Here is an 18108-nt window from a genome sequence, read left to right as displayed (position 1 = left end):
GAGCCGCGAGATTTCATACCTACTGAAATTATATGATATTAGAGCCGCGATATTTAAGACAAAAATAGGACTTTTCCAGACTAGAGGCTGATCATGCTCATACCATACGCTACAGACTACATATGATAAGTTATTGCCTTGGGATTTTATGGCCAGTGCCAGTCTTGACACGTTAGCAGTCTAATTGCTTGCAGCTCCAGCTGGTCTGCTTGGAATTGGAAAATGGGATTATGGGGGCAGATGCCAGTATGCCACCCATGAATTTGACAAAATTGTCAGTGCATCTGTTCAATTTCTCCAGTTCCTGTATATTTTTTATAATTTCTTCAATGGAAAATGAGAAAAACTATTTTTGGCTGCACTTTCCATAAATTACCTGTTTTTCCCATAATTTTAGGAATCTTCTGCTCAATTAAACAGTTTAAACTGAGATAGGCCTTATTCTAAATTGGCTGCTCTGCAGTCTGCACTCTGCTCTCTGCAGGATTAAAGTTTAGGAATGGAATGGTGGTTCTCTGTTCTGGTAAATAGATTATTTACTGGAAGAGGCAGAAGTGACCTGTGAGGCTGTGTGTGTGTGGAATTCTGGATAGGTAGTATGTTCTCACTCACATTTATATAAGAAAATGGATTGAAAAGCCTATTACATTACACCTTCCAGTTCCATATTCCAGTCCACCACAATGACAATTGATACACTTGAGCTAGGCCATAGTGGCAAAGCAGTGAGTTAGGGTAAACGCGGTATGTTCTGTCATCGTGGGTAATTCCGTCACCTCTCTAGTTTTTCCTTTATATTAAGCTTTGTTTTAGTTCCATGCGTTTGTTGATGGTTGAAATGGTGACGTCATACATTTGCACGTCGAACTAATACCAAAACACTAGGTCTTGGCCATCTAGCGGGAAAATATTGAGATCCAAAGAGAGACAATGCACGGATTGCACGCTACCCAGTGAGATCATCGAAAAATGTGTCAAATTTGACAGTTGACCTTGCTCTACCAAATAGTGAATAACTGTTTGTATAGGAAGAATATTATGGTTTGAGACTTTTAAATATGTCTGTGAATATATTAGAAATCCTTTAAGTATACTTGTATTCGCTGATTTCAAGTGGTAAATAAATTAATAGATGATTAGGTTGAGAAATGGATTTAGACACATGAACACTAATTCCGTCACAACTTGAATTGGACACACACAGATCGTTCGAAGCTATGTACAAAAATTAAAATTTGCTTAATTAAAAGCTTAATAGTTGTCAATTAAAAGCGTACCGGTAATTAAGTAGTGTTCAATATTCATTAGTGTTCTAATTCGAAGCCGTGTTGTATTCCAATACATCTCACACAGCGAACGTAATTCAAACACGTGGATGACGGCATTACGTATCAGTAGAATTTGAAGCGCGGACAGAATACGCCTCACCACGTGCCCAATATTGCCACACACAGTGACGGAATATAGGGATTTGGTAGGTTTGCATTCTAAAGGCTTTTACATAAATATGGCAACATTTTGTGATGTTTCATCATTGCCAAAGCGTACTACGGTGTTTTGAGAGTTACCTAAAGCAAACAGAACTTGAGTAACGCATACGGTTATTTTTTTATAGTTTTTCATTTCTCAATGCGTCCTTAATGTGACGGAATATACCGCGTTTACCCTATTTAGACTTAAAGTTCAATTTTGAGTCTTATAAGTAGACCAGCAAAGTATCATGGATACCAGCATTATCATATATAAGATATTAGTTTAAATTTTGAGTAGGTAAATGATGGAATTAAAGATGAACTGATTGTTGAAAATCTCTGTTTGCCACTATGGAGCTAGCCTAATCACTGGGGCCCTGCTAATCAGAAACTGCCGTTGTTCCAATATCACTTGTGGTTCTGAATCCAATGTCGGGTTGGCAACTTGGCAATGCCTTACTTAATTACATTCACAAGTCATGTATCCTGGTATCTGTAAGTCCGTAAGGACCATAGGCTAACTGACAAATTTTTGCAATGAATATGTTGTCAAAGGATGAAATCTGGGTTATCTTGCTATCTAAGCCTAGCATGAAATGTAGCGTCACTAAAGTTGCTGGCCTTCAATAGATACAAATACAATCTATATTGTTAACAAAATGGAACCAAATCTTTCTAGCATGATCAAAACAGCTTTGTATTAAATAGTTATCATGCGGTTATCAAACCCAACAAATAACAAATTGTAGTTTTGACTAGCATTAGGGCAAATGCACCATATTCTGACATCTTGGGTAATTCCAAGTTCCAACACTTCTCAACTGTTTCCTTTTATATTAAGCTTTGTTTTAGTTCCACGCATGCCGGCATGCATAGATGGTTGAAATAGTGACGTCATACTAATACTTTTGCCCGCCAGTCTGCCAGATTTACGCAAAACACTAGGTCTGGGCCATCTGGTGGGAAAATGTTAAGATCCTCAGCGCTTGCAATCCTGGGCCACAAGCAGCAGCACTGTGCAGCAGGTGCAAGAAAAGAGGCTAAGAGCACTGTTAGTGTCTGCAGCAAGTGTGGAAAACATCTCCCTCCAGGGCCATGACTAGAGCTTTCGGTGCGACAGTTGCACATCACCCAGTGAGAACATCGAAACACGTGTCAAATCTGATAGTTGACTTTGCTCTACCAAATAGTGATATTGTGTTTGTGTAGAAAGATCATTATGGTTTGAGACTTTTAAATAAGTCTGTGAATATATTAGGAATCCTTTAAGAGTTTGAGTATACTTGTGTTTGCTGATTTCAAATAGTAAATAAATTAAAAGATTATTAAGTTAAGAGACGGTTTTAGACACATAAAAACTAATTCTGACACAGCTTGGAATTTGACACACACAGCTTGTTCCGAGCTGTGTTCAAAAATTAAAATTTTCCTAATTAAAAGCTTAATTAAAAAATTAACATTTTTTAATTAAGCTTGTTCCAAGCTGTGTTGTATTCCGATACAGCTCACACAGGACATCGGAATTCCAACACAGGGTGTCGGAATTACGGATTAGTAAGAGTTTGAAGCGCTGTCAAAATTAGTCTCACAATATGCCGAATTTAGTCACACACAGCATCGGAATTCAGGGATTTTGTAGATTTGAATTCTGAAGGCTTTTAAATAAATATGGCAACAGTATGTGACGTTTCATTGTTTCAACAGTATTGCATGCAGTGTGGTATTTTGAGAGTGACGTGAAGTTATCAGAACTTGAGTTGCGCATACGGTGATCTTTTTATAGCCATTCATTTCTTGGTAGGTACATCGGAATATGGTGTGTTAACCCTACCATCAAACGGGTAATAAGGGATGGGTGGGGTATATCAACACAGTCCTCCATCATGGTTTAAAAATGTTATAGCAGTTAAACTAATTAAAATATTGCAAAACTTAAAATAGTGGTGTAAACTTCAACATTTTTCCTATCTATGTAGCATAAGAAGTCATAGATTTATTAGCTCTGAAAAATCCCCTGAAAAAATTGATTAAAAAATATAACTCAGTACTCACTGCAGTGAGTGACAGAGAGCGCATTTTCTCATTGACAAAAATTTGAGGTCATGGACAGATGGACAGACAGACAGACGGACATGGCGAGCACAATTGTGCATTTTTTCCATAAATGAGAACATGCGCTGAAAATGATATTTTGGAAATATACTTCTTCTAAGGTCTGTAATAAAAAAAATTGCTGCATTAAAAAATTTTGCTCTCAGCCTCTCAAAATATTTGACAGGTGTTGCCCTAAAATTTGATTAACAGAATTTGCGTACCTCAACCCAAACCAAAATGTCAGTCATTTCTGCAAGATGGAGTATTAAGGAGAGACGCTTTATATAATGTACACCCCGGGACACCTCTAAAACGCATACCTACACCATAAAACCTTGGTTAGCAAAGGCTCTGGTTAACAAAAACAAATTGGTTAACAACAAAGAATTTTGACTAAATTTACCTATCTCAGCAAAAAAACTTCACATAAAAAAATTAATGCTTCCTTGGTCATCACAAAATTGTGTACAAAATTTCATGTATAGAATTGTTCACCGAGCAACATAGAATGAAGAGTATATATAATTAACGTAAAATATGATTTATTTCTCCAAAAAATATGATGATTGTCACTAAAATATTTCTTTCTGTTTCAGGTACTATGTCTTTTATGATTTTTTTGTTATAGTGAATGAATTCACTTGACCTAATTAAAATGGTGAAAGCTTATGGAGGAAATGCTATATGTCTGCTGATATGAAGCTTGCAGTGGACAAGGTTGCAGGGGTTTAAAGTGTTAGATATAGAATGGAAAAAATAATTTTGTCAATGAAAAATGGATATGGTAATATCAACAATAAAGGGAAAACGAATATAGTACAAATCACAGCAAATGTCATTTATTCTGCATCTACATCATCTACAAATGAAAAGGAGGTCTTCGAAGTACTGTTAGTAAAAGATGAGTGCACTCTGCATGCTTCAAACTTTTTGAAGTTAAGTTTTATTTCAAGTGTCCTGGATTACCCCATTCCCAAGGGTAATTCTGGACATTTTTTTTTTTTGCTTCTGGCAACTTACAAATAGCAAATGGAATTTTTTGAAGATGTCATACAATAGCAAACATGTTTGCTATTGTATGACATACAAAACATGTAAAATGAGCCCAAACTCGTTTGTGAAATGTTTCATGGTAAGAAGTTATCTGCAAAAAAAAAAATTGTCCCTTATCACCCTTTTTGATGGTATATGGTTTTTAGTGATGAGAGGCAAGGTACATGCAGTTTCAGCAACTTGTGTGTCATTAATTGTAATTAAAATTAAGTCAATACACTAGAAAATATTCATTTAACTTTAATTTCAATTCAAATTTTAATTTACAAATTGATACTAAATATGAGGCGTTGTATTCATTTTTAAATCTATTTCAGGTGCCACAAAATTTAAAACTTTCTCTCCATTGTAAAAACAATTTTTTTTTTTGCTCCATGAAAATAATTTTTTAGGATAATGGCTTCAGTAGAAGAAGATCAAGAGCCCTTGGATGTTGCTTGTGAAGGTATGTCAGCATTGAATGAGATTATTATTGAATAAATTTGTGGCTTCACCAGTTCATAGCCTCACTATTATCAAATTGAATTAATGTTCACCTAAAAAATGGCGTAGGATATAACTACCAATGTTAGAATACAGACTTTGGATGATACAAGTTCATGCAATCTAACATCAGTAAATTGAAAGCCTTCTATGTCAACTAGCCTTGAAATGTAAATCGTAAGTATTCTTATATTTTGATGACACATCTTGGGTAGGAAACATGTCATGTTATTGAAAGAATGAATGATGTATTTCAGCTACAGTTGGTGTTCAAGGTGATGATGAAATCAATGCAGATGAAGAAATTAATGAAGTGGTTGAAGATGACTCTGGTGAACTAGACAGATCTGGTGCTACTGATGGCACTGCAGGTGATCAAGAAGAGGCTGCAGACTCTGAGTCACCTGACACTTCCAAAAATCAAGAAGAAACTCCTGAGGCTAGAGGAGAGAAGAATGATGTAGGGGATGGAGAAGCCACTGGCAATGATGAAGAGCAAAATCAAGAAAGTGCCAAAAAGCTTTTGAGGATGCAGTTGTCCACACAAACTTTGCAAAAGTTGTTGAAGGAGGGAAAAATGGAAAAGCTCCCAACAGGGTCTTTTCGTATCAGTTCTGAAGCCCTGAAAGAGCTCCGCAAAGACACGCAGAAAGCTCAAGAAACAACTCCTGTTGAGTCTGAAGAGAGCCCACGGAAGAGGAAGATTTCAGAAGTGATGTCTGAAGAAGCTTCGCCATCAAAAGCAAAGTACCACAAAAACTCTATTATGAGGAAGCGTGGTGGGGCTGCTGGGCGGGGTGGTGGCAGGCTGCACCCCAAGAGCATGCCGCCCGCGCTCACTGGAAAAAAGCTTACTCCAAAGCAATTGCAGAATCTGCAAACCGCGCAGCAAAAGATGCTACACCAAAAACTAGCTAGAAGACCTAAGAAGCGAAGGGTTCATGATTATCTGTCAGACTTTAATAGTTCGGAAGATGATGATGGAGACCAAATCATTGCAGATTTAAAGGATAGTCTGGCTGAATTAGCACCTCGAAAAGGCGATGACCTATCCAAAAACATGAATCTTCTTTTTGAACAACTTCACAAGTCAATATTTGGTGGACTTAGTGATGAGTCAGATGAAGATGAGAACGAAAATGATCTTGGTGAAGAAGAGAGAATGCGTCAACTTGCGTATTCTGATCCCGATTTTGAGACTCCCGATTCGTCTACGGGCGAGCTCTCGATTCCAGAGAACTTCTTCATGACGGGACGTGTGGGGAATGACAGCAAGACGGTGATGTGCATTCGCAGCAGCGGCAAGCGACGCACCTGGAACGGCATGCAGTGCCCTGTGTACACCATTGATACTTCGGTCGAGCAGAGCACCACAGTCACTCCCTTGCTAGTGACAGCCTTCAGCACCTCACCTGGCTATGCTAAGCAGAAGGTATTTATTTGCTTCTAGGCGCAAGTCTTTATTAATTTTATTTATAATTTGCGATTTCTGACACTTGCATTCCAAGGACGAAGGCCAGTCCACTTTTTTATCCCGATGAAATGTTTCATTTCCGGCAAAATTGATTGCTGTGATACGCCCCATATTCACACACTGCATCCACGTAGCTAAGAGTTCGTGGATGTAAATATTTTGAATTTTTTTCCCCTCACGGAATTTTTATTTTCAGGAGGTTGAGGACAAAACTCTTCTCATGTCAGACCCTGACCTCGTTGAACAACTCCTAGCAAAGAACGTGTCTCTTAGGTGGGTGATGTTGTTGGAAACGGACTTCTCATGATTATCCTAGTTGATAAGAAAAATTGTTATGGTTTGAGCCTTTTAGTATTTTTATTATTCAATATGTTGCTGCGGTATTTTGCGAGTTTAACGTAGTTTTGCAAGGTTTTCATATTATTTGTTTGTATTGTTTTATTTCTCTATTACTCTATATATAGATTGACTGATGTATAGATTTAGTCTAAAATAGTTTCGATGACGTTTTTGGATTATTTCTTAAAATTTTGGTAGGCTTTATAATTTAGTGGCCACTCGTATTCGTAGAATCGGCAAGTAATCAGGATTTTCAAATCATTTTATTCGTCTGCTTTAAATTTTTATTTCTTTCAAATTGCTGTGTGTTTAGCTAAGATTTTCTAAATAAAAGTAGAGTTCCTGATTTGAGAAGTTCTTAGCCCTCGAACCTAGTGTACGTATCATTCATTCTACCTACGCAGTCCGACAAGGGTTAACCAAATTCATAGTATTGACAATCTCCTATCATGGCAGGAAGTACAAGGAGCAAGTAAAAGTGCTTCGTAGGCGCTACCTGCAACTCGCTCGCCGTCTCGCCACCAGACCACAACTGCAGACCATCGCAGACCTCGTGGCGGCGTCATCGCGCTTCCTCACGCAGGATCAGATGGTCTTCTTCACCATGCAGCTGAAGGCAGGATGCGACTCCACTCAAGGGGCCAGGTCAGGCTTGTAGAGGCTGTTGCGTTGGTATTTTTAGCGCATTTTCTCATTTATGGAAAAATGCCCTTTTGTGCTCGCCATGTCCGTCCGTCTGTCTGTCCGTCCGCGACTTAACGTTTTCGTCGACGAGAAAATGCGCTCTCTTGTCACTCACTGCAGTGAGTACTGAGTTTTATTTTTTTGCATAAGGAGGTACACGTTGGGCGAGGGAGTCACACGTTAATCTTAAATGTCTCGTCCATACTGAATTGCATTGAATTGATGAATATTTATGAGTGTGAAGCAGCAGGGGGAGGCCAAATGCCGTTACTTTTCTTTGTACGAAATGTCTAATGCGGTTAAATTTCTAAATGTGAATTCAGTTAGAAATTTCATGATACTGCTGTGCATTTTCTTAGTAGATTATCAACACTGTAAAAAAGTTGATTAAACATAATTTCATTTCATTCATTGAATTTAAGTATTTGTGGCTTTTGATCCGAATAACTAGATTGCTTTCATCGATGGGTCTCGTTACAATGTTTCGTGCATCACTCAATTTTAGGTCTAAAAAATTATAAGTATTCTTATTCATTACTATGTTATTTCTCCCGTTTATCTATGTACCACGAATTATATTCCAATTTCTCGCATCGATTTTTCCGATTTATTCCGGAACTATAATCGAAACATCGTATTATCTCCGACAGATTTTCAGCTCGCGAAAAGCTATTGGCTATGGGGCTCTACCAACAAGACCCCGAGACCTACAAGTGGCTGCAACGGCTCTTCCATCTGCCCTCGACTTCTGAGCTGGAGCGATGGCTGGACGCCGTAGCGAGGGGCAACCCAATGCGCGTGAAGCAGCTCATGTACTACGTGTACACGCGCTATTGCTTCAGACCGAGAGACGACGTCTTCCCGCACACTCTTTCTGGTTATTAGAATAACCAAGGACTATTCCATGAAACATTAAATCGCGTTTTTATCCTGTAGCTTCCGTCACGGTACCATTTACAGATTTACAATGATAATCTTGTCGTAGCTCAAACGTGATAAATATCTCTTGACTCGCGCCTCTTAGCCGCAGCATAGATGAAATCTTGAAAAGACAAGTCGTTGGTGGTGTTAATATTTTTGGTGTTTAAACGGCTATGAATTCAAGTGGGGGAAATAACACATTAAACTCTTTATATTATATTACATAATTACATTCTTTACAGACTGGAATACGCACGGGTTAATTCTGCTTCCTTTTTATTAGAAAATAACCAAACCTATGCTATTGTCTTGATGTGGATCCCGAATGTTTTCACACACGTGAGAAACACAAATTACTCCCATACTCATCAATTATTAATTTAAGCTTCTCCTGAGTCTGCTCCCTTGTTTCAAGATACCCGTGTATGTATGCTGGAAGATGAGTTACGGATCGACGTACCTGGCAGTATTTCGTATAATAATCAGTAATTTTTACCGAGTGCACACGACTCTTTACTTTGTAGTACAAGGATGTACTTTGCTAATATTAGTATTGCAACAATAATTCGTTCTAAAACAAGTATAGAGATCATTGGATATAATCCAATTTGGCCCTATACTTCAGTCTCTGGTTATTAGTAATATGCTCGAGATAGAATAAATATTGGTAATTACAATTAATTTTACATCTAGAAATAAACTTGCATCTAAATAGAACACATTTAATAATTTATTATGAACCTATATGTTATTTCGATTGAAAAACAAGAAACCGTTTCTTTTGTTACATAAACGAATATGGGAAATGGGAAAACTTTATAACTAAGCGCTGAACGTCGAAGGTCTTTGCTCACTTCACGTACGACAAACCATTTTAATTTTCGTGCGCTACATTTGGCTGAAAGGGCAGAACCCCAGCGAGTTGTTCCTGGGCTCACAATGTCTGAGCACCGAATTTTACAGTCGATAATGACATCAGTTGTATCAACTATCAAACAGCGTTCAGGTGATCAAGACTAAAAAAAAATCTACAAACAAAATCCTCCAAAAAAATTTTAATTTTGAAATTTATGAACATAAAAAAATTATAACTGACATCAATGAAAATTTTAGATCTTTTGCTCATCCTCTGGCACGAAGTTCATAACAGAGTCAGGTTTTTTTCCTGGAAGTTTCTATTTACAAATAAAAGGAATAAATATATCGCACTCAAAAATTTTTTCCTTCGCTTAAGTAATTCTGAATGGAAATGAAAAAAACCTTGTCGCTTTTACACGCTGCAAGTGAACAACTTTACATAGAATGTTCATGGTCATAAGCATGCGTCCCAGAATTTGGATGATAGTGATTAAAATTATACTTTTTGTTCGCGCTGAGACTGTAAAATATTTCGCTTCTTTTTAATTTGTGCTTGCTTCTCCTGAAAACAGAATGTGTTTCGACAGTACCATGCCTTCCGTTGCAGAAACAAAACGTATAAATTTAAATGCCGGAAAATTATTAGCGACCACAGTTCGAATGCACCTTTGACTTGCTTGAAGCGAATAAAAATATTCATATATTTCTTAAGTTCAAAAATAAAAACTACCCTTCAGTCAAGAATACCCGGATATAATACCGTACTAGAATACCTGGGAAATAAAGTGTCCAACCACACAGCTTGAGGGCAATCAATAAATGAATCTTAAAAAAAAACTTTGCATTGTGCCGGAAACTTTGTTAAAGAGTTTCCACGGAGACTTATAAAGCCGAAAACCCTATCGAAATCTCAAAAAAAAAAAAACAAGCCTGAAAAACTATTCATGAAACATTAGCCGCATAACGCATCCTGTAGTTAATATCTTACCGATGAGTTGAAAGACAAATAAACGATACTCAAGCACATGACCTTACTGAGTATTTGCCATTGCAAATCATACGACCCAATATCAGCGTGGCAACCAATACCAAAAAATTATCCGGTGTTATTAACGTGTGAAAATTTGATTACATACGGGGAATCGGTAGCACAAATTTTCCTCACAATCATACAGTTAAATACCTTCAACACATACTTATGCAACAACATTGAAGTTATTGAAAACAATGTAAAAGGACTCAAGACCAAATATTCGGAAGGCCCGAGTCAAGTGAGCACTCAAACATGCAGAAAACAGTGCACACGCTAACTTCAAAATCCTCAGTTCCCTTGAAAATAAATAAAAGTTACATAGAAGAGTAACAGCTCTCTAAAGCGGATGTCCCGCAAAAGCTGCATGAAATGATATCTATTTATAGACTGGACATAATTATATAAAATTTGCTATTACACTCTCACGTGGCATTGTGAAAGAATACTATAATAATTCGGAACACGCACATGCTTTATCACGAAACGACTACATGACACATAATAATGAAAACTCCAACTACTTTCTCGGTCGACTCCCAACCCAAGAAATTGTCAACCTTCTAAATTTACGAAAAAACGCTTAATTTAGAATAACGAAAGGATTAAAAAATTTAGACTGTGCATCACTACAAATAGTTTCTGACCCTACTCTAACGAACCAGCAATAATAACCTATCTCATTTTCAATAATACTTTACCATTTCCTTGTCCCAGAAAGAAATTACCCAAACGATCAAAAAAAAACTGGGAGCCTAACCGTAAGAGGGAGAATTCAATTCTAATGCAGCTGTGGCCGCCGTTCTAATTCTCCAGTAAACTTTATAGAAATTTAGCACCAAATAATTCCTTCCATCTAATGTGGTGGGGCCGCATTCACAAGTATAAAGTATCTTCCAAAAGAAAATGTATATATTATTTATATTATAATTCAACTCGCATACACCTAAAGATTTCTAGCCTTCATTTAAAATAAGTAATTCACGTTGCATCCATAGTTTTACTTCGAAAATGCAGCCTTGCAGACCGATTGAAAAAAGTATTGTCATTCTGTCCAACTTTCCAATATGCGAAGTCAATACTTTTCTCGGCTTCTTCAAGTTCGGGCATGAACGAATATTGGATGTTTTTTCAACTCAATGCACTGATTCCCTAGAACAAGAAAGAATTTCTTCATAAGCATCTTGATAACGCGTTTTTACAAACTAAAACTTCATACAGAACTTTTAATCAAGTTAAGCGTGAGGAATAAGATCAGCATATACATACAATCCTTCTATTAGTCAGTTTAATTCATCAAGCAGCATATGAGACAAACCCAGCACAGATAAATAGAATATAAAGGTCCCAGAGCTCTCTTTATTAAGTGCTCACTCAACGAGATAAATACTGTGGAGTCTCAAGAATAGACCGAATCTTTCAAATATTTCTCTCAACCCGAATGGGCAGATAAAAAAACTTCAAAAATTGGTCGCCCGTCTGATTCTAACAAAATAAATAAATCAAAATCCTTAAAGGGGTCCTATAAGACCTAAGTGCTCACAAGAGGCTAAGTCAAGTGCTCTCAACACACGCTTAAATCACTAATAAATATCAGGTCCAATATCGAAGCGACAGCGTAAAACAATGCATACAAACTATAAAGTACGAATTTCAGAGATATCAACAATGCAGGAGTAGACAAATATACCAGTACAAGGCAGTATAATAAAATGGGCGCAGTTTGCATTGTCTTGAGTATGCAAGATTGAGCTCAAGAAGAGTAACCATCGTGAGAAGCTATCTAATTCGCTATTGCACATCAAGCTAAAACATGGCTGTCGATAGTATATGCATCAGAGAACCTCCAGGGAGTTCAAACACCACACGCTCTAATGATTTTTCTAAATACACGTAAATGATACAATGGTATTTCATTCTCCTAGAACATATTCAATTTGCACAACTATGAACCACCTTACAAATCGAACCATTATCAGTCCGTATTCCATCGCAACAATAATAATCTATAACCAAGTAAAGAGGATGGAGAACTAAACTTATTATTTACAAGGCTTTTAATGGAACTGAGAAACACCGTGTATCGCTTGCTATGCCCGTGCAACGCGAAGCAACATCCTGTAGCACCTCTCGATACGGACAGGCATCGCAAGCTAGAGGACATATTAAGTAATGGAAAGCTTGGCTGTTTAATGACATTTCGTGAAAAAAATCCGTGTTTACAACTTTAAATAAAGTGGTTGACGTCTATGTACAAAAATCCCTTGCTCGAGAAAATACACTAGTAACAAGCGTCTTAGAAGTCCACTATATAAACTGACTCAGGGGCTTCTGGAAAGTGTACAGCGGAATTAGTGATATACGAGCTTCTACAAATGCATTACAAGTGGGGAATATAAATCAATGTCGCCAAATTGATGAGTATATTAAATTGTAATCCGTTGCTAACACGGTTTCAATTTTTCAATATAAACCTAATTTTAATCAGGAAGATATTAAAGATAAGTTCATAAAATATCACACCAGCGACCGAAAATGAAATACGCCTACCTTAATTAATTTCATGCCCAAACTGAATCGATGCAGCCCGAATATTCAAACAAAAATACTCACTTATGGAAATGAAGCATACTTCAAAATACGCTCCTAGAGCAAACAAACATCGCTCATATCCACCATTGAGTACCTACCATCTTATAATTTAAATATATTTAGCAAGTAACAATAAGCGATCAGTCTTTTTCTATTCAAGGTCTTATTGCAATAGAATATCTTCCATCATAAAGTTGAAGAACTCTACAAGTAAACTCGCTCAATTCTAACCACGCTTTCAGTTTTCCACAATTGTTATTTTATCCACAAAAAAGCTTCCAGTTCATCAATAAGATTACACCCGAGATTAAAAGCATTGTAATCCAAATTGAAGGCTGTTATTGTACCACGAAAGCCAACTAAAGGAATCATCTCGCGTGCAATTGAACACAAATTAGCTAGTGTGTGTCGTAACAAGTTGTAGTACTTTAACACATACACGATCATTATAAATTTAAAGTTTTAGTCGAAATCTCTAGAGCGGAAACGCTGTGTAATTTGCATCTTATTAGTCGAATTATTGAGTTACTAAAACAAACGTTCCATCATTTGATCACCAAACTTAAAAGATAAAGACACTATATTGAATTCTAGTTAAAGGTTACTCGTGTGCCACCCATGCTGAAACAACTTTGATCTTATGCGTGACTATTAACAAAATAGTCCTTATTAACAAATTATCAATTGGTTGATGATCGATAATGAAATGCACGATGACGCTATCGCTCATAGTAGGCAAAATAATAAAAGCTTTCGTAATAATTGAACGTCAATCGATAAGACAACGTGCATGATATTCTTAAATTAATTAATAAATGCAAAAAAGAATGTTCAGTTGAAAGAAATATTTCAATAGACCGGAAATATTGCTGTCTCTGTTTAAACAAATTATATCATATTTTTTTAAAGCAAGGACACAAGCGCAAAAAATTTACCCGCAAGAAATGAAAATAAAAGACTAGCTAGGGCTTCATAACTGGAAGAAAATCACATGCATGCACGTGCTCAAATAAACTACAAAAAATGAGGTTCTAATGCTGGTAAGAACATTCTGACGTAATTTTCGATAACCCTCTACCGCCTGACATGAGTAACCGGAGCAATATTGTCACAAGCCTACTTCCTAAAAAGGATACGTTCTAGTAAGCGCAAAATGACTTGCACTGATGCCACGTATGACAACTTTAAAATGTTCTCTGTTGCGTACAAAGGTCCTCAAGTTGCTACACTCAATAGTTTACGTATAATTCAAGTTAAAAAATATGTTCCCGGAGAGTGACATATGGCGGTAGAGGGTTAAGGAATAATGTCTTTTGAAGGTCAGTTGACAAGCAAAATGAGCGATGACTCTTTTGTAGCGCAACGTCAATGTAATGAACTGCGAATAGCCGTAAATATTTTGAGATTAAATATGCACGAACTCGAGCCTTTTGTCAGCACCGGAAAAACTGCACGCCGTTAGCCAAGTTTTTGCCCTAAAAACAAATACATTAGAGACCACAAGGGCAGCCCTCAGAGACAGTTTCTTCACAACATTGGCTCATATTTTTTGGTAAATAAGGCGAGAATTCGAATGCTCGTTTCCAAAAATTGTCTTGAACTTTCACAGTGAAAACATGGCTTTCGGGTGAGTATGTATCTAGCAAGAAACTTTTATCCCATGAAGAAGTGCGTCAGACTGTGAAGAGTTTCAAGTAAGTATTAAAAAATAAATAAAACGACACGAAGATTCACCAGATTTTTGTTGAACTATTGCAGAACTGATGATGGAACTATACGACGTATTGTCAATGAAAATATGCTGAATTTTGTGGCGGTTTTCTGCTTCAAATTCTGAGTTAGCTTGCGATTTAAGCAGCGATTAAATGATCTTAATACATTGCACTCAATTACCGTTCCTAGTAAGTAGCGGCGCCTTATGAGCACCCGCTGCAGCTGCTCCTGGACATGCGGGCACCGGGGCATCAGAAGCAGCACCGTAAATTTTTCCAGCTTTGCGGGCCATGTTACTCAACAGTTCCAGGGACATCTTGTGCGCCGTTCTTAGCGAGTTGGCCCACTCCTTTAGACCGATCTCGTCCTGAAATATACAACCACGTCAAAATACTGGACAAAAACACGCGAGAATTAGCAATTTCACAATGCTTGTGTAGTCTTGAAACAGCATGAAGACCACTAGTTTGGGTTCTATTCGTGTAGTCAAGGACTGCATTGCAAGCTCAGGCATACTTCCGATGACACGGCAGCGAATGAACACTTCGCAAGCGGAGCACAAGGAAAATATTTACAGGCAATAAATTATTGCACGACCCACATGCTCGTTTCACTACACTTCACACGTTTATTTCACATCTCATAGGCTTATTTCTACCTGATGCCATCAACGTGCATAGCGACGAGGACCTCGATGTCAGCAGCTTGATAAAGCTTAGAAATAAATAAAAAGGCAGAGAACTGCATGACACAATTTAAATGCCTTAGTTCACACGAAACTACTTTCTCACAACAATTAAAATGCTCTGAATTGGTAAGCACGAGAGCATTTCTTACAGGGTTTGTGAGGACGATCTTATTATCTTTGGTTTTGAGCACGATGCAGTTTTCTCCTTTGTACTGCACCAGATCGGACGATACTTCCTCCAGCTGGTCCATGAAAATAAGTTCAGGTTTTCCGGACCCTGAATCAGCATGAAGCTCAACCCTGTTAGGGTAGAGTTTTGCGTAGCGTGTTTGCCACGCCGATGTGAAAGGCCCGCCCAGCTTCTTGATATATCCATGAATGATGCAATCCGATTCTGATTTGGTGGACAAATGAAAAATTACATTACTAATCACTTAAATAAAAGAAATTTTCCAATTACAATTACATTCACATGAGATCTAGCAAAAAACTGATCAAATGATAAATTCGAAATAAATTTCATATACGCTGAATAATAAACTTGCTTTTTAATCATCTAAAGTTTTCGACTTTTGATTGTATATTTAAAGAAAAATTACAACAAATCAAATAGTGAATTCGTACTGTTAACCTCATTTTTGTTTCAAGCTTCCAGCCTTTCTACCGTACTGGAGTAAACAAGAAGAGGAAGGTACGGGAAGAGGAAGGCACGAGAAGAGGAAGGCACGAGAAGAGGAAGGCACGAGAAGAGGAAGGTACGAGAAGAGGAAGGCACGAGAAGAGGAAGGTACGAGAAGAGGAAGGTACGAGAAGAGGAAGGTACGAGAAGAGGAAGGTTCAATACAATATTCTGACCTTTTTCGTCGGTGTCGAACTTATGTTTATGCTTGGCTTTCTTCTTGAGCTCATGTTTGTCGGCCTCCTGGTTGATGGCCTCGAACACAGTCTCCGCCACCTCGGTCTGCCAGCGCTCGCTGATCACCAGCGGGAAATTCTGGTAGAGCGCCTGATCTGCCTCCGTCAACTGCACGAAAATTCACCTAGCATGTACACAAAGTAATTCCTTTCTCTCACTTTAAATAATAATATAAAGAGAAAGACCAAATTAAGAAAAACAAAAGGTGAAATCTAAGAACAGAAAACTAAGCACAACAAAGATACAGCAAAACAGAACCTAATTGATATCGAGAAAGTAAAAAAAATAAAATAAACAAAATAACAAAAAACTAAAAAAAAAAAACAAAATATAAAAAAAAAACATGAACAAAGACTAACAGCAATCGAGCGCAATCGCAATTGATTGCAATCTCAATACCACAAGAGAACCACAGTGAGCGGTAAAGCCATACTTTAATGCCCTTGGTATCTTCTTCGTCAAAGGAGCCGATGTCGAAAGCATCAGCAGCATTGACCTCGCCTCTGGGGGGTATGAGAGGCGGCGGGTATTGCTGCACGTACACCTGCTGCCAGTCTAAGCTCCGGAAGAATGCGTGCTCTTTGATCTCGTCCGCTCTGTCGAGTAACCGATCAGTTAGAACATGTAAATTAATCAATTGATATACTATTAAAAATATACCACAAATCAATCGATGATTTAGCTACAATTGAATAATGTTATGACTGATCAGGTATTAGATCGGCCATTTAGTCACCATTAAAAAGACAACCGACAAAGAATTTAAATGACCAAGTAAAAGAGGTATGTGTTATAACTACAATTGTTTTTTTATCAAATAAATAGAAAGTAATGAATTTGTTACCATAAAACTCTTTTGTCCATATAATTGCACAAACAATCGCCAAACAATTTGAATTCGAATAAGACAAACGTAAAATACATGGTATCTCAGCGGAATAAACAACACCAAAAATATTAAAAATAATGTTTGCAGTAAGTTAACGCTCGAAATCTTTTCTCAGAAATTATATCTAATCTATGAACCTAATAAGAACTTCACACTTGCTACGAAGGAATTTAATTCTATCTATCATTGACACACCCTCTGCCACGGCATCCTAGTCTCTTGTCGACGTCGCGGTGTAAGAGGCTCTCCAGTAACGACCTCAGCTCGTTGGTGAACGTGTCGGGCAGTTCTACGTTCTGCAGAGGGTACGACAAATTACATTAATAGAGTGTACGACAGATTACATTAATAGGAGAACTGCCAATGGATTAGATTTCAAAATTATCAGACAGACTACAAGCTAGGACAATGCTTTAAAAATGTCAGTTTCGAAACTGTATCAGATAGTTCTGAAATAATTATTTTTTAAATACTAATTTCACATAAGCAAAAACCAACTAAACTCACCATGGTTAAAGTCATGCGGTCAATTTCATGCTTATCCCTAGTCTTGTGTTGCCGGAAAGGTGAGTGGCCTTTAAGTAACTTGTAGAGCATACAGCCGAACGAGAACCAGTCCGCGGAGCTGTCGTACGCCGTGCCTTTGCTGAGCACCTCTGGCGCCATGTAGCCGTGGGTGCCTCTGCACAGAAGCTTAAACTATTAACATAAATGAAAATATTCTAAATCATAGAGTTGCTGCACTTTTTTACTATGAACATAAATTAAAATATTCAAAATCATAGAGTTGCTGTACTTCTTTTTTTTTCTAATAGTGCTGCATAAAATTAAACCATGAAAGTGAATAGAGATAATGAAAATTAAAAAATTTATATAACGTATCACATTAAATGTAAAAAAAT

The 18108-nt window shown here is 37.3% G+C and overlaps 2 protein-coding genes across 2 annotated transcripts in view; one reads left to right on the top strand and one right to left on the bottom strand.

The window, feature by feature from the left end:
• Nucleotides 1–4969: 4969 nt before the first annotated feature.
• Nucleotides 4970–9237, top strand: LOC108664663. The gene is made up of 5 exons (XM_018151326.2): nt 4970–5064; nt 5360–6534; nt 6773–6849; nt 7372–7560; nt 8250–9237. Exons 1-5 carry the CDS (start codon nt 5016–5018, stop codon nt 8482–8484), a joined length of 1725 nt encoding a protein of 574 aa, XP_018006815.1. The 5' UTR covers nt 4970–5015; the 3' UTR covers nt 8485–9237.
• A 5025-nt stretch (nt 9238–14262) lies between these two features.
• The window catches only part of LOC108664662 (G protein-coupled receptor kinase 1), a 48071-nt gene continuing 44225 nt past the window's right edge, over nt 14263–18108 (bottom strand). Inside the window, exons 10-15 of the mRNA XM_047883953.1 lie at nt 17714–17888; nt 17402–17502; nt 16751–16913; nt 16257–16425; nt 15551–15795; nt 14263–15080 (exon numbers count right to left, since the gene is read on the bottom strand). Of these exons, the coding sequence (XP_047739909.1) occupies nt 14886–15080; nt 15551–15795; nt 16257–16425; nt 16751–16913; nt 17402–17502; nt 17714–17888 (1048 nt within the window). The 3' untranslated portion in view covers nt 14263–14885. The remainder of the gene's footprint in view (nt 15081–15550; nt 15796–16256; nt 16426–16750; nt 16914–17401; nt 17503–17713; nt 17889–18108) is intronic.

The sequence above is a fragment of the Hyalella azteca genome, unplaced genomic scaffold (assembly GCF_000764305.2).
Source record: "Hyalella azteca isolate HAZT.00-mixed unplaced genomic scaffold, Hazt_2.0.2 contig14103, whole genome shotgun sequence".
NCBI lineage: Eukaryota > Metazoa > Arthropoda > Malacostraca > Amphipoda > Hyalellidae > Hyalella > Hyalella azteca.
Note: the sequence above shows the minus strand (reverse complement) of the source record. Positions and strands in the feature narration are given on the sequence as shown.